Source organism: Sminthopsis crassicaudata, chromosome 5, assembly GCF_048593235.1.
Source record: "Sminthopsis crassicaudata isolate SCR6 chromosome 5, ASM4859323v1, whole genome shotgun sequence".
Lineage (NCBI taxonomy): Eukaryota > Metazoa > Chordata > Mammalia > Dasyuromorphia > Dasyuridae > Sminthopsis > Sminthopsis crassicaudata.
In genome coordinates this window covers 305,380,599-305,401,913 of record NC_133621.1, presented here as the reverse complement: position 1 = coordinate 305,401,913, position 21,315 = coordinate 305,380,599, and the positions used below count along the sequence as shown (strand labels likewise).

Here is a 21,315-nt window from a genome sequence, read left to right as displayed (position 1 = left end):
AAACATTAGAAAGGGGCACCCAGAGGGCAGGGATGGATGGGGGTGGGGGCGGCACAGATTAGAAAGGGGCACCCAGAGTGTGGGGATGGATGGGGGTGGGGGCGGCACAGATTAGAAAGGGGCACCCAGAGGGCGGGGATGGATGGGGGTGGGGGCGGCACAGATTAGAAAGGGGCACCCAGAGTGTGGGGATGGATGGGGGCAGCACAGAGGTTCCCAGCTCAGGGTTCAGCCTGAGGACTAGACTTAAAAGGATGGAGAGTGAGTAATTCATCAGATGAGGAGAGGAGGGTGTTCCTGGCATAGGGCACAGTCTGAGCAAAAACACTGAAGAAGGAAAGTGTGAGATGTCATACATCTCAAGAGGAGACAGCAGTCCAGTTACCCTGGAGCCCAGTATGGAGGAGAAGAGAATGAGATAGGACTGAAAAGGCAGGGGGTGGGGGTGGGGGGAACCAAGTTGTACAAGGCCTTGAATGCCAGTCAGAAGAGGCAATAGGGAGCCATAAAAGACTCCCTCTCCTTCCTGCACTCCTCTCGCAGTGATTCAAATACAGGCCATGAGTTCGGACCCAGGCAGAGGCCAGGCAGCGAAGCTTTCCGAGTCTCCAGCCTGGCTCCAAGTTGCCGCTCCCATCGAAATAGATGTCACACATCTGTGCCCCATCCTGGGTCTCCCAGGGTTTGGACTTCACCGAAGATGCTTTCTGTTCCAATATCCCTTCCTCCCCTTGCACCTGCGTCAACCCCAGGGGGCTCCCAGACCCACAGAGCTGGCCCCTCACTTACCTGGTAGGTAAACTGCACGTGGGGAGGGGACTGGCCCAGCTTCCCATTGATGTCCACCTCAATCCCCCCTGTGATGGCTTCTTTAGAAGCGGCCACCTCGCACACAATCCTGGGGGGCAGAGGGTCAGGGTCACAGATCCCACTTCTCCCCCCGCCACACATTCCCTTTGGGCCTCTAGCCTAATGTTTCCATAAGGAGAACCCAGAATCCTTTGCTCAGCTCCAACCCCCTGCTCATTGATCACACCTTTCCTTTCCCTCACGGGATCTACACAGGCACCTCATTTCAGTCCACACATTTCTTTTCCCTCCTGGGGTCAACACAGACACCCCAATCCAGTTTACCTCCTACTATATGGTAGAAGTTACTTGGTTGGGAGTTTTATCTCTGCAACCTCAAGTAAATGACCTAACCTCTCTGTGTCCCCAAGCAACACACAAGATTACAAATCACAGATCCGCTTCCCATTGGTAGGAGAGCAGGGAGTCTCCATACTGGAACTTCCCCTTGCTAAGGCATGGTCTGAACAAGGCACTGGGGGGTACAAAGACAAAATAATGTCTGCCCAGAAGGAGCTCAGAGTCCCAACCCAGAGGGCTAAGTGCAAAGAGAGCTGGGGAGGCTTCTTTGAGGGGTGATGGCCCCCGAGAGGCCCGCTGTGAGCCATAGTTTGGTTTGTAGCCTGGCCCAGCTGTGCGCCCCCTCCCCTGCCATAAGGGGGTAAGGCGGCCTTCCCCCTCTCCTCTCCAGGAAACAAGTGGGAGAACCTTGGGGGGGACACTGTAGGCTCCCGCTTTGAGCTCGGTCCCACGGCAGGGCCGAGAGGGGGGCTCAGCGCCGTCCTGTTACCTGGTGGACACAGAATATTGGTCCTTCTGAAAAGCACAGTCCTTGCCAGCCACCGTGATCCTCTTGACGTCATCAGCTTGGATGCCCAGGTTAGACCCCAGGATAGTGACCCGAATGCCGCCACCCAGGGGGCCCGTCTCGGGTTCAATCTGGAGACAAATATCCAGAACCGTGAGTAGGGCTGATGGGAGCTTGTGCAGACTGGCAGCTGGGGGAGCGGGTCTGGGACCTCTTACTGCTTCCTTCCCCCCCAATACCTCTAAGGATATGTACGCCCACTCCCTGTGTGCTCATGTATGCAGGCGCGCGCGTGCACACACACACACACACACACACACACACACACACACACACACACACATGAACTACAATCCTTATGAACACCTACTCTTAGAAGCCAGGGAGGACCGGGGGAGGGGGAGCAGGGGCTTGGCTCCAGGAGCCAATCAGGGCCCACTCAAGTGGCTTCCTTCCCGACCCTCCCCTGTAGTGAGGGGACCTGGGCACAGCCCACACAATGTGGCCATGTTGGCCACAGTCACAGCCTCTCTCAGCCATAAGCACCTCCTTCTCAAGGTTCGTACAAATGGGGGAGCTGTAGGGTCAGAGTGTCCAAGAGCGCTCACTCTGAGAGTTGTGTGTGTGTGTGTGTGTATGTGTGCGCACAGCTGGAGAACACAGAATTACACACTCCAGAGGTGTAGACCCAGCTCAAGAAGGAGGACTGAGAAAACAGCGTTGGGGACAGCATTTCACCTTGGTGATGACAGGGGGTGGGCACTCGGTGGTGATATTGCTGCACAGGGCCTTGTACACACACTGATTCTGGCCCCCACACCACACACAGTGGTAAGCGGGGTTGGCGGCCAGGCAGAGGCTGCAGTCGCTGCGGCCAAAGGAGCAGTTGTACAGGGTCACTGTGGAAGGAAGAGCATTTGGGACACATTTCCCACACATCCTGGGGCCCCACACCCAGACTTCACCCCAACTCTCTCAAGCCTCACCCATCCCGCCTCCCCAACCCAGCTCCCTCCTCCCAGGCCTCAGCTTCTTATCTATGAAGGCTTCTCACCCTCCAATCTGCTGTCAATGTTCTTCCCATAAGACTTGACGTACAAGTTCAGAGGCAGCGTCTCGTTCCCATCATAAGATAACTGAGAAATGAGAGAGACCCTTGGAGGACCAGTGGCTAGGTGGTCCCGGGCGCCTGCCCCAGAGGAGGTCCACACAGCCCCAAGGACACAGCAGAGCACACAGATGCACTGTCACTGAATAGGCTGCTCCACCAGAGGCTAGAGCACATCCACAACCCACCCATGCCTCAGGGACTGATAAGTGCTCCTTACAGACCTCCTCCATAGGCAGGAGAATACACTGTATTTCTAAACGGGTGCCTCCCTGCACCTCCACCAATAGGGAAAGAGGCAGGAGGGAGACACTGTATCTAAACACAGAGCTTCCCTACTGTTATCTCCACCAATGGGGAAAGAGTTAGGATACACTGTATCCTTAAATAATCCACCAATAGGGAAAGAGGCAGGAGGGATACAATGTATTTTTAAATATAACTTCCCTACTCACATCTCTACCAACAAAAAAAGAGGCAAGATAGATACATTGTATAACATGGTATTTCCCTATGGAACCCACCAATGGGGAAAAAGGTAGGAGGGATACATTGTATCTCTAAACACAGAGCTTCCCTACTGATAAGCCCCGGAAAGAGGCAAGACAGATACATTGTATCCCCAACTGTGGCAGAAACAGATTTAAATAGCCACATTGTATCATATTTTGCTCCCAATTTGCTACACTGTGCATCCAGCCAACTCCCCTTTCTTCTCCATGAAGCCCTTAATTCCTTCCACAGGTGGCTGCCCGGGGCCTTTCCCTAATGAATGGACACCCACTCACTCCCTCCGCCCTCCAGACTGGCTCCTTCCTCTTCTTGGCATTTTCTCCCCACCTACTAAGTGTGGTCCCACTGAGCCCCGCTTCTCTTGTTTTGGGGTTCATCCACCCCCCCCCACTTCCTGACCCGGCCATACCTTGGGGGTTGTGAATGTGAAGGTGCCTGACCCTCCGGTGGTCACTGACTTTTCAAATTTCAGCTTCTCACTGCCAACGTGCAGGGATGGCATCTAGGGGAGGTAAAGGAAAGACATGAAATTCACACTCAGACGCTGAGTGCCCGAGTCCTGGAGAGGGAAGAGGCAAAGAGCTCGCTGGTGGCTCCTTTCCCTACCACAACCTGCAGCCCCCTCCGATGGGGCCTAATTCAAGGCCTAAGGTAATGGTAGCCTGAGACACACTGTGGACTGCCAGGCTATCTGAGCCTTCTCAGAATTTCCAGGAGAAGAGGCTTCTGGGTAATAACCACCTTCTTTATGGATAATTTACACATAATTATTTCATCACTCAAAGTCGGCTAACTGTCCTCCACACCTACCGGCCTGTCTCCAGCTTCCATGTCTATAATGCTCTCCCTCTCATTTCTCCCACCTAACTCCCACCAGAGCAAACCTCCTTTAAGGAGCCTTACTTAGCCCCTCGTGGGTGTTAGTGCTCTCTGACCTGACTTCTCCTCTCTTCTCTTTCTAAATTACTTCGTAGACTTAGTACTCCCCCCCTCTATTGCTGAGGAGAGTGTAAACTCCTTGAAGGCAAGGGTTATTTTGTCTTTGTCCCTTCAGTGTCTGGCACACAGTAGGTGGTTAATAAATACCTGTTGATCCGTACTAAATAGAATGCATCATTTGTCTTGGATGAGGCACCCAAATGCATTAGTGGGGCCCTTCTGAAAAACAGGGTAGACTTCCTAGGGAAGGGAGCAGATCAGTGGCGCACTCACCTTCGCTGGGTCTAGATTCTTCCCCTCAAAGCTCACAGTTGTCTCATAGTTCATGGGGATGACCAGTGGGTTGGGGTTCAGGAATTGGGGGCAGTTCTCCTCCTGTAGACAGAACCAGCAGCCCCAGTGAGAGGGGCTCTCCTGCTGCAGGACCCCCAGGCCTCTGGGGAACCTCCTGCTGTCTTGTCCCCAGGGGGAAGGGGACAAATCTATTTTGGATGAATTTGGGGGAATCACAGAGTCACCGGGTTAGAACTGAGGGACTTCCAAGGTCATCTAAGCTAACTCTTCAGTTCCTAGAGGGGGAACCCAAAGCCCAGGCAGGTGAGGTCAAAGATCCCCCAGGTTCAAGCCCAGGGCTCTGCAGATTACCAATGATTTTTGCTTTCCCTGGCTCACAGCTGCTAAGATGGAAAGGGATTTCAAAGACACACAGGGAGCAGCAGGGAGTTGAGGGTGGATTGCCATGGTTTCCCCACTTTGGACCCTCCCCCTAGGCAAGACCTGGCCATTGCTCCCATAATTCCAGTCAGGATTGCTTCTGTCAGCTTTTACCCATGGCATGCCCTATGCTTGTACACTTCCTTCTGTGGATGGGGCCTCCTACACATGAGACTTTGCGTGATCTCCTTCACTCAGGAGTCTGTGGCAGGCCGTGGGCTTGGATCCCAGCAGCCCCGTTCCAGGGATTCTCCTCACCTGCAGCCCTGTCCCACCCCAGCCATCCAGCCCGGCCCTGCCCTTACCATGTGGGACTTGATGATACCCTCTTCAGGGTTGGGGGAAGACTCTCTGCACTCATGGTACTTCAGGTCCCACTGGCAGTTCCAGCGATTGCTGGCACAAGAGATGCACCTACAGGGTGGGCAGCAGGCAGGTGAGGCAGCCCCCTTGGGAGCCCAGCTAGAGCCCCCTACCGGAGAAACTCCCCCCTCCCCTCAGATACCCAGGACTGGGGGAGGAGGAAGGGGGCACTGACATTGAGCTCTAGATACTTACGGAATATTCTCTGCCAGACTCATGGCCTCCTTACAGTCATAGAATGGATACATATGAGAGGTCAAGAACACGGGGGTCCGCAAGAAGGTGAGCACGATCTGGACCTCAACGTGGTCTGCAGAGAAGGGAATAAAGGCTGGATGGTGAGCAGGACCCCTACCCAGCACCCCACTCCTGCTTCTGGTCCTGTTTCCTCATCTGCAAAATGAGGGAGGCTACACTAGACTGGCTCCCTGCTGCCCACCCAAGCAAGTGGTAGTTATTAGGCAGCAGCTGGGGATGCACCAGGTCCGGGGACCAAGAGACTAAGAAACCGCGGCCCCACGATCAACGAGCATGTCCCCCTTCTGGCAAACAACTCAGTCACAGATTCACCAAAGAAATGTGGCAGGGAGGGGGACGTGGCACTGCCAGCGGGGCACACGAAGAGCTTTCCTCAATGACCTGACAAGGGCGGAGCTTTGAGGAGGACCGGCAATTCTCAGAGGCAAGGGTTGGGGAGACAGAACAAAGGATAAAGGAGTGGGAGTGGGTGAGGGGCCAGGAGAAAATTATTGAGGGGATGGGCAGGACAAAGGAGTAGGGATGGCCAAAGGTGTGGAGGGGGGAGGCTAGAATAAAGGTGTGGTGTATTGAGAAGCCAGACAAAGGTATTGGGGGGGAGCAGAAGAAAGTGATAGGGAAGTTAGAATAAAAGTGGGGGTGGGTGAAGAGAGACCAAAAACATGGAGGGGCAGGAGCAAGGGATGGGGGGAACTAGAATAAAGGTAGGGATGGGGAGAGACCAGACAAAGAGATGGGGGGGGGGATTCAGGTGTGACTGCTTGCTCATAGTCCCCTGGAAGGGGGTGGGAGGGAAGAAGCTTATAGCGACCCTGGAAATAAAAGACTATCCTGTCGTTGGGGATTTCTCCAGCCTCCTGCTCAGCAGCTCAGAAGCTGTGAATCAGGCCCGTTCTTGCAGTGAGAGGGCGAGTGACCCACGGAGCCCCAGCTGCCCCATTTGCCAGGAAGGTTTAAGGTGTTTACAAAGGGCTTTCCCCCCAAGGAGGGTGGGGGGCAGATAGTGCCGGAGCCTTTGGCTGATTTCATAGATGGAGGACCTGAGGCTCATGGTCACAGGTTTAGTTAAGGGCCAAGCCATGATTTTAAAGTTTCAATCACCCTGTCTTCATCTGGAAATTCTATAATGTGTGTATTCTTGTACCCATTTTACAGATGAAGCAACATTCAGAGGTATGTTCTAACAGCCAAGTGCCAGAGACCAAATTCAAATCCAGGGCTTTTCTGCCAAGTCTAGAGCTTCCCCCTCTATATCAGAGACTTTTGCCAGCCTCCATTTCTCCAGGCCCTGACTTCTCCAGGCTGGCCCTCTCACAAGGTCCCCCCCCTCCCCAGTTTTCTGGCTGACTCCATCTGTTGCTTCAAAGGCAATTATCAGATCCTGTCTCAGGTGAGCAGCTCAAAGCCCAGAGACCTCATGTTTCGGCCCCAAGGGCCCTCGCTGACGCTCCCTCGGAGCCTCTGGGACAGCGGCTCCTTACTTCTATGGGATGAGATCTCGCCAGGTGTCCGGGTCCGGCCCCTCCTCGCAGGTCCTGGTTCTAGAGTGCCTCTCCTGGCCTCCAGCAGCCCCAGCCTCTCCCTCCCCTAGCCCTCACCAAAGGCCTAAAGAATTCAGGGCACAGGTGTGGCCTGGCCGTCTGGCTTTCTCGGGAATGGCCTCATTTCAGTCTCCCTGGGGATGGAAGGCCTGCCAGGTGACCCTGGGAGGGGGGGGGGGGCTTTCAGCCTCCTCCCGCCCCCTGAAACACTGTTCCCTGCCCTTCCCTCTCCCTCCTGTCAGCCTCTCCTTTTCTCCCCCCTCCTTCTTTCTCACAGGCATTCAATCACTACTGGAACTATCAGTCACCCTCCAGGCCATCTCTTGGCTTAATGAGGAAACCTCACTCTGGGAAAAGGTGAGTGCCTGACCTTGGCCTGGAGGCGTTGCGGGAATGCTGCTGGGGGAGTCACAGATGATGGTGTCTCCTACCACCCGGGCAGGGTGAGCCGGCGAGTCTCCAAAGCGACACTGAAGGTCGTCGTTTATTGTCAGAGCTGGGAGCGGGCTGACTGTCAAACGCACCTGGACACAGGACAGATACCGGAGGTGGTGAGGGAGGTGAGGGAGGTGAGGGAGGTGAGGGAGGTGAGGGAGGTGAGGGAGATGAGGGAGGTCAGGGAGGTCAGGGAGGTGAGGGAGGTGAGGGAGGTAAGGGAACACAAGCACGCACATGTGTACACACACACGTACACACACGTACACACACACTCCATACCAATACAGACCTGAACCATTCCCTGGGTTTGAAGGGCAAGTAAATAGGAGACAGGCCAGGAGTGAAGTGCTCCCCAATAAGCCTTTGTCTCATGCCGCTTAGGTGCCCCCGTTTCCCAGAAGCCCGCTCTGATTGCCCCTGCCCACTTTCCCCGCCTCTCCTCCCGAGTCCTCTCGTCCCAGGCCCTCATACCTCACCCTGAGCCCGACGGCTCATGTTCTGGGGCTGGGCACTGGTGACCGCTACACAGGAGTTTCCCCGACTCCAGAGCCAATGATTCTCCTCCTCGGCCCTCAGGCAGTCGACCTTCCTGGTGCAGCTGGTGGAGAAGTGGGATGTTAGGGCCTCCAAGGCAGGACCAAACTATGGCTCCTCTCCTTAAACCAGGGATCCCTGAAAGCAAGGCTGTGTCTCCCCTTAGTCCCAGAATTCCCCTCAGAAAGATCTGACCTCCAGACTAGGAAGAGGGACTCTCCGAGGGCAAGCCCAGATCACTGTTTCCCTCACAGCTGAGGTGAGGGTTACATTTACCTCTGGGAAAGAGCACAGCCCCCTCACGCAGATTGGGGGACCATCTCTCATGCACAAATCTGGCTTCAGGCTCGTGGCCGTGGCTGCTTCCCGGGCCCTTCCCCTGCCTCCTGCAGGCCCAAACACGGCCACTTACCGTCCTTCGAGCACACACCAGCCACAGTAGGGGTCGCGAGAATCCTGGCACTGCTCGCAGGTTTGGTAACTGAGACACTCCTGAACAGGGAGCCGGAAAATCTAGAAAAAGACCGAGGGGGCGATCTGGTGAGGGGAGCCCTCCAGTCTGGGCAGGAGTGGCAAGGACTGGGAAGCTTCAGGATCTCCACTGTAAATTACCTTAGCGGGGAAAGGCGTTGTCCCTACAGCACCTTGACTCTGGACCTTTCCCCCACAGCCCTCTGGCTCTAGACCTTCTTCCCTTAGATCTTAGTATCCTTAGTACCTTAGTACCTTAGATCTAGATCTCCCATAGTACTCTAGATCTAGACTTTCCCTCTACAGCACCCTGGCTCTAGAGCCTCTTCCCCATAGTACCTTAGATCTAGATCTCCCATAATACTCTAGATCTAGACTTTCCCTCTACAGCACCCTAGCTCTAGACCCTCTTCCCACAGCACCCTGGGTCTAGTCCAGCTCCTAGATTATGGCTCGAATGCCCCTGCCATGTGGAATCTAGGTTCTAAACTAGACACACATTCTAGACCTGCCTATCCACGTCACGCATCCCTTCCTTCCCTAGAACCCCTCAGTCAAGGGACCCAAGGGTCAGGAAGCTGGACCCTTGTGTTGGGCAGTCTAGGTCCTCTTCCTCCTAGAGCCTCATCTGGACCATGATGACTCTTTTCTGGGCACCTCCTAAAGGGCTTCACTGCCTCCACGGTCACTGGGGCCAGTGGGCACAACCCTTTAGAGAGGGAACATGCAGAAAAGGGAAGGTCTCCCCTCGCCTGTCCACCCTTCAGGTGCAAATCACTTTCCCCATTCACAGACCAGTCAGCCATTTCTAGTCAGAACCCCTTTAAGCTCCCTCAGTCTGGCATTCAAGGCCCTCTAGCAGTGGGCCCCAGCCCACTTTCCAGCTTTATCTGATAGTAGCCTCCCTCCTTCTCCTGGCTCCGTGTGCCAGTCTCCTTGGATGCTGGCTGGTCTCTGGTCTCTTCTTAGTTAGCCTGTCTCATCTACTGGGAGGGCAGGGTCCAGGGCTCCCCTCAGTGGGAGCCGGGCACAGGGCCAGGCGGGCAAACGGGAGGAGTTTGGAGAGGAGAGCCGGCCCCTGGGGCGAGTCAGCCAGTGCATCCTAAAGACCCAGGCGGCCCACCCACCCTCTGGCTCCACCCCAGCTGCCAGCTTGGGCCACCATGTCCTAGGAGGGAGCTGAAGCTTTCAAAAAGGGAAGGAAAGCCAAAATTGGGTCAGCAAGTCTGGCTTCTGTTCCTCTCCCTCCCTGTGGGCTGCCGCCCATCCCTTCCAGAGGGAGGGGGGCCCTCTAAGTTAGCCCCCGGGGGCCAGGGCACCCCAACCCCAAGCGGCTCCCCAGGAATCCCCCGGCTGTCTCTGCCGCGGCCGCCCCTACTCCCAGAAAAGGCGAGGAGGGTGCCCGCACACTGGCATGTGATTTGAATATCATTAGCACCATCCCCCCTAACCCCGGCACTGGGTATCCTGGCCATTTTCCAGGTAAGCCCTGATCCCCGATGAATCCGGCTGTTGTCCACCCCACCCCCACAAAGGCACCACGGGTACCGAGAGGTGAGCTGACCCAGATTCCTGGCTCCCCGCTATCTCCAAGGAGGGCGAGGGTGAGGGAGCAGAGGCCAGGGGAGGGGAGGGAGGGGAGAGGGGAAGGAGAAAAGAAACAAAGAGAGACCCAGAGAGAAAGAAGAACAGAAGATAAGAGAAAGAAAGCAAAGTAGGAGGGAGGGAGGGAGGCAGAGACACTCCGAGCCCCAGCCCCTTATCAGGTGCCCGCTGTGCTCCAGGCACGGTGCTGGGGGTGGCTGGGAGGGAGGGTCGGAGGGTTCCTGGGCAGTTCCCAGCTGCTGAGAGCTCCCGGAACGGGAACTGAGGAAGAACAAGGACACGGAGCCTGCTGCCTCCCTCTGCCCCCCTTTCATCCCTGGGCGGCTTCTGGGCCCACTCTCCTCCCAGTGTGTAAGCTCCCTCAGAACAGGAGCTGGAGTTTCCCTCCCCTGCTCAGCCCCAGGCCTGCTCCCATGCCCCCCTCTCACTCAGCCCAATCCCGGGCAGCTCCGGGACCTGCTCTCCCCCAGGCTGGAAGCCTCCCAAGAGCAGGGGCTGGGACTCGCCCTCTGTCCCCCCACCCTGGCTCCTAGCAGAGCACAAGGCTGTGCACATCGGAGGGACAAGGATGGGCTTTGGTGCTAAAAGAGAAATGGGTCCCAGGCCCCATTTCCCATTCTTTCCCGTTCCCTGCAGCCTGGGCTGTGGGATAGGGGTTGAGCCTTGGCTTAGCTGCCCACGCCACTTGAACCCAGTACCTTGTCCTGGGTCATGACATAGAGACTGGTCCCATTGGCGGACAGCAGCAGGTCTCTCTCGATGCGTTTGTTAAGCTCCACGAGGATAGAACCGTATTCCGTGGATGTCCCGTCGGCAGTCAGGAACACCTGGGCAGAGGGAGAAAGGCCAAAGGTGGCAGGAGCTGTCCACAGAAGGAGGCCACCATTCGTGGCTGAGCCCCTCGGAGAAGTCTTCAAGAGCCACGAGCTGCTATCTGCAGGCGGGACCGAACAGGGCATCTTCCCCCAGGTCACAGGCAGGGAAGACCCGGGCCTCTGGACCCCACGCGGGGAGAGCCTGGCTACTAGATCACTTTATAGTAAGGGTACCCCCCCAGACTCACCCCTTTCATGGCTGCACTCAGTCCTGAATCTCCCCTCCCTGGAGGAAAGCAATCAGGGGATGGGACGGGGAAGGCCCCCCGGGCTCACCTTGAGGATGCGGCCGTCCGACGTCCCCAGTAAGACCACGGTGTGCCCATTTTCAGTTGTCACCGTCACCGCCGTCAGATTCATGCCGTCTCTCTGGAGGGCAGCGGTGCTCACCAGCCCGTCCCGGCTCCCGAGGGGGTACGGCAGGTGCTCAGAGCCACAGCGGAAACTCAGGCTGGTCTGCGGATCGAGGAGGGGCGAGATCCCCATCTGTTCTTGCCCCAGCCCGCCTCTGCCTACCGCCCGAGCCAGCTCCTGTCCCTGTAATCCGACGCGGTAAGCCCTACCACGTCTCCTCCTCTGCCCCCTCCCATGCCATCCTGTGCCACCCACAGTGGGGCTTACTAAGGGGGCTCGTTTTTCCTTAAGGTCTGTTGAATGAACCTGTGTCACAGGACCCACATGGGAATTCACCCTTTCCTGGGAGGCCCCCACTGGGCCTGGAGTCTTCCCCAACCCCCTCTCGCCCCCTCGGGCAGACTCACCGGTCCGTGGCTCATACACTGGACTTCCCCGTGGAAGGGCTTGTAGAAGGTCTGGGAGCTGCTGCCCTGGGCCCCCGTGTAACATTTGTTCCTGTTCTCCTCCATCTTCTGATGGATGTCTCCCAGGGGGAAGAGGCACAGGGCGGAGCGGGGGCTGCCGCCGCCACCCTTACTGTCCTTGCTGAAGACTGCGAAGAGCACGCGGCCGGCGCCGGGCGTGGACTCAAGGGTGGCCACGAAGGCGGCGTGGCAGACACCATACACGTCCCCCGAGCCGCTGTGGCACTCCAGGTCCATCTCAAAGTAGGAGTAGTAAAAGGGGTCGTTCTTGCACATCCGCGCCACAAGGGTGCGGTTCTTGGCAGGCTGCTTGTCCTGCTGGTTGAAGATGAAGAAGACATAATCCCCGTCCTCAAACACGGTCACGAACTGCTGCGTATTGGCTGACAGGTAGCCTGCCTTGAAGGCCGTGTGGTCCGTATAAGCCTCGAAGGCCTCCTTGCCGTCCTTGCGGTCCAGCAGCCGCGTGCTGATGATGATCCCGTTGTCGTGGGGCCCGTTGCCTTTGCCCACGAAGAGCACGCGCTCGGCGGGCCCGCTGTCGTCGTCGCCCTTGCCCACGCTGGTCACCAGCCCCACCGTGGACACCCGCTCGTCGTTGCTGGCCACGAAGGACTTTTCCCCACTGCTGTCCTCGTAGAAGATGCGATGGGAGATGTTGCCCAGCTCCCTCAGGGCACAGATGCCCTTGAAGAGGCTGCCACACTCCACGAGCCGCCCGCCAGGCCGGTCCAACAGGAGCAGTTTGTTGACGTTGTCTGTGTCCACGGCCTCCTGGCACTGGCTCGGCTCAATGGGGGGCGTGCATTTTTTGTTGTCCAGCGCAGGCCCCGTTTCCACCACGTGGACCAGTTGGAGGTCAGGGGTGAGCTGGTAGAGGGCATTCACGGAGCCCACATACACGGTCCCCGACACATCATCAACCACCAAGTGGTTCAACTCTGTCTTACTGCGGAAGATTTCTGGTTTTCGGGACCTTGAGCTATCGCCCACATGCCACAGGGAACTCGTCAAGGTCAGCACCCACACCCAGGACACCATCCTGCTCCTCGGGACCCTGTGGAGAAAGGGAGCAAGGGGGGGGGGGGTAGTCAGTGCTCATCTCAAGGCCTCGAAGGCCATATCTCACCCCTCCAATTCTGGACTCTTCAGACTGGCAGCTCCCTGTGGTCGGGGCTGCTGCTTCCCTTAACCCCCCAGAAGTCACCATGTGCCCTCACCCCCCTGCCAAAAGCTGGCGATCACTCTCCAAGGACAAAACCTTCCTTGCCCAGTACTGCAGAGGCGAGACAGGATCTGGGCCACTCTGGGAAGACAGGCTCCCAGCCTCCTGGGAATATTTTTCCTTGTTTGCAATCTCAACGTGGTCTGTGCTAACGGACAGCCACCGCTAATCCTGGATCTGCCAGGATGGGGATTCAGGAAGGATGCTGCCTATTTTATAGAAGGAGAATCAGACCCAGAGGGAGACATAAGCTAGCCTGGAAGGACTAGTGCCCGGATTTCCTAGCCCCCAGCCCCTGGGTCTGTCTGCTGGGACCGACTCACGTCTGAGTATTTGTCACAAGCACCCCTCTCCCATCTCCCTAGGATTCTCCAACCTTCCCAGGGTACCCTGAGTCTCCATGGAAGAGACAGATGATAAACCAGTACATTTTTCCTTCTGTGTGTGGGGCAGGGGGGGAAACACGGGACACGGTGTGCATTGGACCAGACGACCCGTGAGCTCAGAACCCTGCGCTCCTCAGACTGCTCGGATCGCCTGGGCTGGCCTATCCCAGAGATAAAAGCAGTGGCCCGTGGCTGCACCCGACCATGTCCATACACCGACACACATACCCACAGACAGCAGCACGCCCCTACACAAGCAGAGTTAGCATCTACCTGATGTCACGTTACAGATAGCATCTCATTTAACACCCCTGAGAGACAGGTGTTTGCACTATTCCCATTCTACCGATGAGAAAACTGAAGCAGGGATGATTTGCAAGTGTCTGAGAGATAGGTGTTTGTACTCTTCCCATTCTACAGATGAGAAAACTGAAGTAGGGATGATTTGCCCAGGCTCATATAGTTAGCAAGTGTCTGATGCCATATTTGAATTCAGATCTTCCTGACTCCAGAGCAGCCAGGTGGCTCAGTGGTTAGTGTGCTGGCTCTGGAGTTGGAAAAACCCATCTTTCTCAATTCCAATCTGGTCCCGGATACTCACTATCTGTGAACCCTAAACAAGTCACATTTGTTTGCCTCAGTTTCCTCATCTGCAAAACGAGCTAGAGAAGGAAATGGTAAACCAATCCAGTGTCTCTGCCAAGAAAACCCCAAACGGGCTCACAGAGAGTCAGACATGCGTGAAAAATGACCGAACAACAACAAACTTCCTGAGTGCGGGTCCAAGATTCTCTCCACCACTTGGCCGCCTCTGCCACACGTGAACACAGACACACATGCTGTACACAATGATCACTCTTGTTTCATTCCGGCCTCAGAGGTCTGCCAAGGAAGGACAATCCCAATTCCCAGAATAGGAAACTGAGGCTGGATCAGAGCTAGTTGGTCAGTGACCGAGGCCTCAGACGCTTACTAGCTCTGTGACCCGGGCGAGTCACTTTGCCCCATTTCCCTCAGTTTCCTCTTCTGTAAAATGTCCTGGAGCAGGAAAGAGCAGCAAGAAAACCTGAAATGGAGGCCCTAAGAGTCAAACGTGACTAAAACTACTCAACAATGATGGCTGAGGCAAGATCCAGGCCCAGGCGCCTCTTGTTGTGATCAGACACAGCCAGAAACCCCCATGAGAGGGTGCAGCAGACACAAAGCAGGGGCACGCCCATGGAGACCCACACTCCTTGCACTCGGATCCCCAACACAGCAATGGAGGAAGCCCCAAAGGCCCTGTGGAAGCACACTGACATCCGCGGATTTCCACCCCCGTCCAAGCCCTGGGCCACCCACAGAAGCGCCCCTGTCTTCCGGAGAGCTCCTTTTTGGGGCTATTTAAGGTGAAGGGTGTTAATAGACTCTTGATCCCTCAGGAGATGGGAGCCCCCTTCCTGAGTAGCCGCCCGCCTGAGATCGGCTCTTACGGGCCCTCACACGCCTGCCGCCGCCACTGGGGACGCACTATTTATAACCCCGCTAATGGAGCCCAGGGAGGCACCTCAGCTGTCTAGGAGGCTCCCCCAGCTCCGTCCCTCCTTTCCCGGCTCTCCACCCCGGAGCCAGTCACACGGTGGCAGTCCGACCCATCGTTCCGTACCCATGGGGAAAGACTCGGGGACGCATGATCCAGCGCGCATGTGGGCACCGGCTGTCCGTGCACAGACTCACGGAGAGGCTGGCACTGGGACGCCCACACTCAGGCTTTCTACTTGGGGCGGGCTTGGGGCTCATTGACTTACAAATCTTCTCCTTTGGAAACATTTCATTCTCCTCCTTCCCTCCCTCCCTCGCTGCCTGCCTGGCTCTGAGGCCTCCCAGGGCTCATTGAAAATTCTGTATCTGATCAGCCCCCTGGGGTGGGGGGAGGGCCCGCTCTGGAGCGGCCGCCCCCTCCATCCCTCCTTTGTTCTCGAGGCCCTCCCCGTGCCCCCCGGTGGGGGGGAGAAGACATGGGTGGGGAGAGGTGTGAAACAGAGTGAGAGACACAGGGTCCTGCCCCCCCTCCCAGCTGGCACATGTGTGACTGCGCTGCATGGGAGAGACAGAGACAAAGAGACACGGCCGAGCGTGTTGTATGAGGTGCCTGGGCTGGAGATGACTGACGGCGTGCGTGTGTGAGTGTGCGTGCATGTGGTGTGAGTATGTGTGTGAGAGTGTACAAGAGTGCACTAGTATGTGATCACACACGTGTGTGTAATGTGTAAGTTTGCATGTGAGCATGGGCATGAATTGTGTGCGCATGTTCACACGTGTGTGAGCATGAGTGCACGTGTGTGGAAGTACATGGTTAAGAGTATATGTTTACATTTTGCGTGTCCATGTGTGTGTGTGTGCGCGTGCACTACATCCCAGGAGACCAGGGACCATGGCCATGCACATGCGGTCCCTCACGCCCGACTCTGCCAGGCCTCTTGGCGGCTCCTCCACGCTGGGGAGACAAGGGAAAATCCAAGCCCCATGACCGGGACTCGGGAAAGGCTGAGAATTTAATCGGCTGCTTAATCCGTCTCCAGCCCAGGCAGAGCCGGCTCACTGGGAAGCTCCCCGGAACGCCTCCTTCCCTTCTCTCCGCCTCAGACCTAGAGCATCCACCAACCCGGATCCCTCCCTCTTCCCCAGGCCTTGCTTGGCCCCTCAGAGAAAGGGGGGCCCTGCCCCTCCACTCCATAACAAAAAGTAGATGGGGGGCCGGAGCCTAGGAGAGGAGTCTGGAGACTCCATTTTCTGCCATCCCTGGGTGAAGGATGGGCACGTGTGGTGTCCAGCCCCCTGCTTTCCCCTCAAAGGACCCTATCCCCTGTGTGGGTACCTTTCTAGACTGGCAGCCCTATGAGGGCGGAGCTGAGGTCTCACTTGTGCCAAACAGGGACTTCGGTCCCTGGCGAATGCCCGGTGAGTTGTACCGCTCCAAGCCAGGGTTTGGACGCCGCCTCAGACACTTATTAGCAACGTGACCATGGCTAGGTCACATACCCGCCTGAGCCTCTTATTTCTCATCTGTAAACGAGGCTGAGAGGCTACTAAGAAACCCAGAGGGAGATGGACCCCAGCATGCCGGGCTCCAGACTGGGGACCCAGCACCCCAGAAAAAGGAGAGGGGCAGATCATCACACAGGGAGACCCTCTCTTCCACTTCTCCCATTTTACAGATGGGGAGACTGAGGCAGAGCGAGGCAGGCCCCACAGGTAAAGAGCAATGGCAAGGTTTGAACTAAGGTTCCTCGAGTCCAACTGTTGCTGTTCTCACTGTAACATTCTAAAGGCCTTGGAAGAAAACAGCATCTCCTGCCCGGCTACAAAAAGGAGTCTCCAGTCTCTTTAGGAAGCAGAACGGCAGACGTCCCCCACTGAGTCTGCTCTCTCCAACCCCCCCACACCGTGGAGGCGCCCCGGTCCTTCCAGCACCCCTCCCCCTCTGACCGTTCCCAGCCTTGGGCTCGAGCTGGACATCTCTCCCTCACTCCTCACCTGCCCTCCCCGGAGCAGCCACAGCGGCTAAGCGACGCCATCGCCAGCCCTTCCCAGCTCAGGCCCTCGCCCCTCAGCCTGCCTCACTCCCCCTCCTCCAAAAACCTCCAGCCTGCACAAGAAGGCTCTCTTATTCTCTCGTTCAAGGGAGCAACTCGTCCAATCCTCTCGTTTTAAGAAACTGAGTCCCAGAGCAGAGAAGGGACCCGCTCTGACTTCCCTCCGAGGGAATCAGGGACAGCACCCAGAGAAAAACAGCAAGAGAGGTGCATGGAGCACCCCCTCCCCCAGGTCTGACAGAAGGAGCAGGCCCCGGCTGCCAGAGAGGGAGGTCGTAGGTTCTCAAAGTCCAGCGGCCTCCCCACCTTCCTTCCTGCCCTGCGAGGTGTCCCTTGGTTTCCAGGGGTTTCCAGAGCTACTTACTGGAAGCTGTGGGCCTCTGACAGTGAATGTGGAGGCCCCGGGGAAGAGTGCGTCCCAGCCCCAGCCCTGGCTGTTTCACCCTCTCACCTCCGTCCTGTCTTGCCCGCTGCGGCCCGAACCGGGAGCCCAGCTTCCTGCAGGCGGCCAGAGGAGTCTCCAGCCAGCGTGTGAGGCCGGGACGGGGCGGGCAGAAGGGCCGAGAGGGAGGAAAGTTCCCCAGCGGCCGGCCCTCCCTCGGGCCCTCCCTCGGCCTGGCTCGGCTGCGCTCCGGTGCTGATGGGGGAATGATTGGAATGTTCCCGGGATGAGGCCGGCTCGCTGTGCTGATCTAATCGGCCAGGGCTGAGGCCAGCTGGGAGGAGGGGGCGGGGGGAGAGCGGCAGCCTCAGCGGCGCTCGGGGGCCCAGGGAGCCCGGCAAGCCCCCGTGGGCTCCATCACTCAGCCGGCCTCTGTGGTCCTCAGAGCTGGCCTGGCCACCTGAAGGTGGGCCTGCGCCCCTCCCAGCCCCCACAGTGAGCCTGGCCAGCCCTCTGTGGGGAAGGGGTGGGACTCAGTGTGTGACCCTGCCCAGATCACTGCCTCCTGCCTCGGTTTCTTTATCTGTGGATTGGGAGTACTAACATACTGCAAAGTATTCAAGGAATATGACTTGTATTAACACAACGGGCGGCCACACGAGGAGACATAGACACAATATACACAACGCACCACACCGTAGGGCAGCCCAGATGCTTCCCCCAGATAGCATTAGGAGAGCGGGGGAAGCACAGCTACAATGACAAGTAGAGCCCAGAGACTCCAGAGCAGTCAGCCTCAAGACCCCAGGGGGGACAGGGAGGCCCCGGGAGGCAGGACAAACAACAGCCACTGTGTCCACACTGGTAATAACAGTACTGAGTCAGCTCATTCTTGGGGGACGGGTACCCTGGGGGGCAAGCCAACCAACAGCTCTGAGCTACTTCTCTCTGCCCCCACCCAACAAGATGAGAAGAGTCCATCACGGTAAGAAGGGAAGCCCTGGGGCCCCCATTCCTCACCCCCCAGCCCCATCCAGGCTCTAGAAGGCCAGCTGTGTGCTACAGGGAAAGACCCCAGGGGGGAGCTCCAGGAGTCCCAGGTACTACCCTCAGCTTACCCAGCCCTGGCTCCTCGCCGTGAGCCCCCCGGCTCTGAGGTGCCCTCTGGTCCAACTTCAGAGCCCAGACTCCTCGGGCTACAGTTGATAGGAAGCAGGATTAGGAAGCAGGGTTGTTTTTTGCTCCTGGCCACCCCCACCCTGGCTCAGCTTGACTCAAAGTTCAGAGTTCAAGAGACCCAGGAAGGCTCCCCACCTACAGCTGCCTGGTTTATATTATACTGACCAGCTCTCTTCCCACTTCAATGGCAGCCAGCTCAGAGAGGCCCAGGAGAGCCTCAGGGCGCACTCACAGCGGCTCTGCCCTTGTCCAAGCCCTGCACGCTGTGCGGAAGGGCTCCTAGGTGGGCGAGGTGACCCCGGCTCCTGCTGGGAACTCCGAGGGCCCCCCTGCTCTGCCGCCACGGCCGGCCATCTCGCTGCCAGGGCCGGCCAGGCTTTCCTGGAATGGGCTCCAAGCGCTTCCTGTTTTGCAAGCCTCTCCGGGGAGCCCCTTCACGCTCATGATCTGGGGCTTCCTTCGAAGCCTGTCCTTCCTGGCAAGGGGCAGGAGGTGAGTTTCCGTGAAGGCAGCCCTGACCGTCTGCCCAGACTCCTTCCCGCTGTAAGGCCGGAAAATTCATTCCAGACTGAGTTTTGCCTCCAAGGCCCCTCCTCCTCCTCCCCCCAGTAACTTCTCAAACAGATACCCCTCACCTCTTCCAGGAAGGCCATCCAGACTTTGCAATCTCAGCTTATCTTCCTTGCCCGGCCTCCAGATGAGAAATTTAAATTTAGAAAGGGAGGCAGAGAAGAGGCAGCCATTTGCCAGAGCTGTCCCCAAAAGCCCTCGGAACAACTTTAAATAGTATCGTAAAACAATTCCTGGGGTGGAAGAACCCACCCAAAGACTGAAACAATTTCCCAGCCCAAGATAACTTAGAAGGTCGGCTGGAAAGGTGAGGGGTGAGAGTGGAGTACAATCCAGCCCAGGCCTTCACCTGCGCAGAGCAGGCCCCAGCAAAGCAGAAGCAGACATTGGGAGCCGGGAATCAGCAGCTGCTTCTAGAGCTCTCAGCACACAGGCAGTAAGGGATCAAACAACTGTCAACAGGAGATTACAGGGTCTCTGTGCTAGCTCTGAGGCAGGACTCTGCTGCTTTGCCTATAATCTGATCTGGATCCCAGTCCTGGGTGGCAGTCCCAAGACAAAGAAAAGTCTGTGGCCACAGTGGAGCAGGTCCTTCCTTCCAGTTCCAGGGCAGAAAAGAATGTTTGTGACTGCTCACAAAGCAGAGCACAAACCAGGAGAGTAGTAAATACCTCTGCCTTGGAAAAAGTGAAAACTTACAGAGCTCTAGAATTATCGCTAAAACAGCTGCACAAAACTGCTGAAGTTTGGAACAGTGTGCCCTCTACCCTGAAAGCAAAGCCACTTTAACAAGAGTTAAAGGTCAAGTAATAGGCTGGGGAAATGAGCAAACAACAGAAAATAATTCTGACTATAGAAAGTTACTATATTGACAAGACAGATTCAAACATATTCTCAGAAGAAAGCAACAAAGTCCAAGATCCTACATCTGGAGCCTCCAGGAAAAACAAGAATTGTCATTCATTATTGATCAGAGAAATGCAAATTAAGACAACTTTGAGATACTACTTCCTACCTCTAAGATTGGCTAAGGTGACAGGAAAAGATAATGATGAATGTTGGAAGGGATGTGGGAAAACTGGGACATTAATACATTGTTGGTGGAGTTGTGAAAGAATACAACCATTCCGGAGAGCAATTTGGAACTATGTCCCGAGGGCTGTCAAACTGCATACCCTTTGACCTAGCAGTGTCTCTGCTGGGTCTGTATCCCAAAGAGATCATAAAAAAGGGAAAGGGACATGTACAAAAATGTTTATGGCAGCCCTTTTTGTAGTGGCAAGGAACTGGAAACTGAGTGGAACAGCTGAATAAGTTATGGTGTATGAAAGTTATGGAATATTATTATTCTATAAGAAATAATGAGCAAGATGACTTCAGAAAGACCTGGAGAGATTTATAATGAACTGATGCTGAGTGAAGTGAGTAGAATCAAGAGAACATTGTACACGGCAACAAGAAGATTATGTGACAATCAACTGTGATGGAATTGGCTCTTTTCAACAATGGGGCGATTCAGTCCAGTTCCAATGGACTTGTGATTGAGAGAGCCATTTGCAACAAGAGAAAGGACTGTGGGAACTGAGTATGGATCACAACATAGCATTTCCATTCTTTTTATTGTTGTTTTGCTTGTATTCTCTCAGGTGAGATAATTTAAAAATTATTACTGCCTGGGGCAGCTAGGTGGCGCAGTGGATAGAGCACCAGCCTTGAATTCAGGAGGACCCCGAGTTCAAATCTGCTCTCCGACACTTAAGACTTCCTAGCTGTGTGACCCTGGGCAAGTCACTTAACCTCAGCCTAAAAAAAAAAAAAGTAGGAAAAAAAATTATTACTGCCTGAAAGCCGCATCAGAAAAAAAGCCTACACATCGTTTTTCAAGAAATCATCAAGGAAAACTGTCCTGATAGTTTAGCACCGGAGGCTAAAATAGAAATTGAAAGGATCTTCCAATCACTTCCTGATTGGCAAAATGAAAACTCCCAGAGCTTGCAGATCAAGACAAAAATATTGCTAGCATCCAGAAAAAATTCAAGTATCATGAAGACACAGTCAGAATAACACAAGATTTAGCAGCTTCTACATTAAAGGATCAGAGAGCTTGGAACATGATATTCCAGAGTACAAAGGAGTTAGGATTACAACCAAGAATCACCTA

At 55.9% G+C, this 21,315-nt stretch overlaps 1 protein-coding gene across 1 annotated transcript in view; it reads right to left on the bottom strand.

Moving 5' to 3' along the window:
- The window catches only part of PLXNB2 (plexin B2), a 53,789-nt gene that overhangs the window by 17,053 nt on the left and 15,421 nt on the right, over positions 1–21,315 (bottom strand). Inside the window, 14 exon segments of the mRNA XM_074271989.1 lie at positions 790–898; positions 1,640–1,788; positions 2,396–2,556; positions 2,712–2,793; positions 3,688–3,780; positions 4,491–4,592; positions 5,237–5,345; positions 5,490–5,604; positions 7,464–7,617; positions 8,003–8,129; positions 8,478–8,578; positions 10,840–10,968; positions 11,293–11,472; positions 11,778–12,894. Of these exon segments, the coding sequence (XP_074128090.1) occupies positions 790–898; positions 1,640–1,788; positions 2,396–2,556; positions 2,712–2,793; positions 3,688–3,780; positions 4,491–4,592; positions 5,237–5,345; positions 5,490–5,604; positions 7,464–7,617; positions 8,003–8,129; positions 8,478–8,578; positions 10,840–10,968; positions 11,293–11,472; positions 11,778–12,894 (2,728 nt within the window).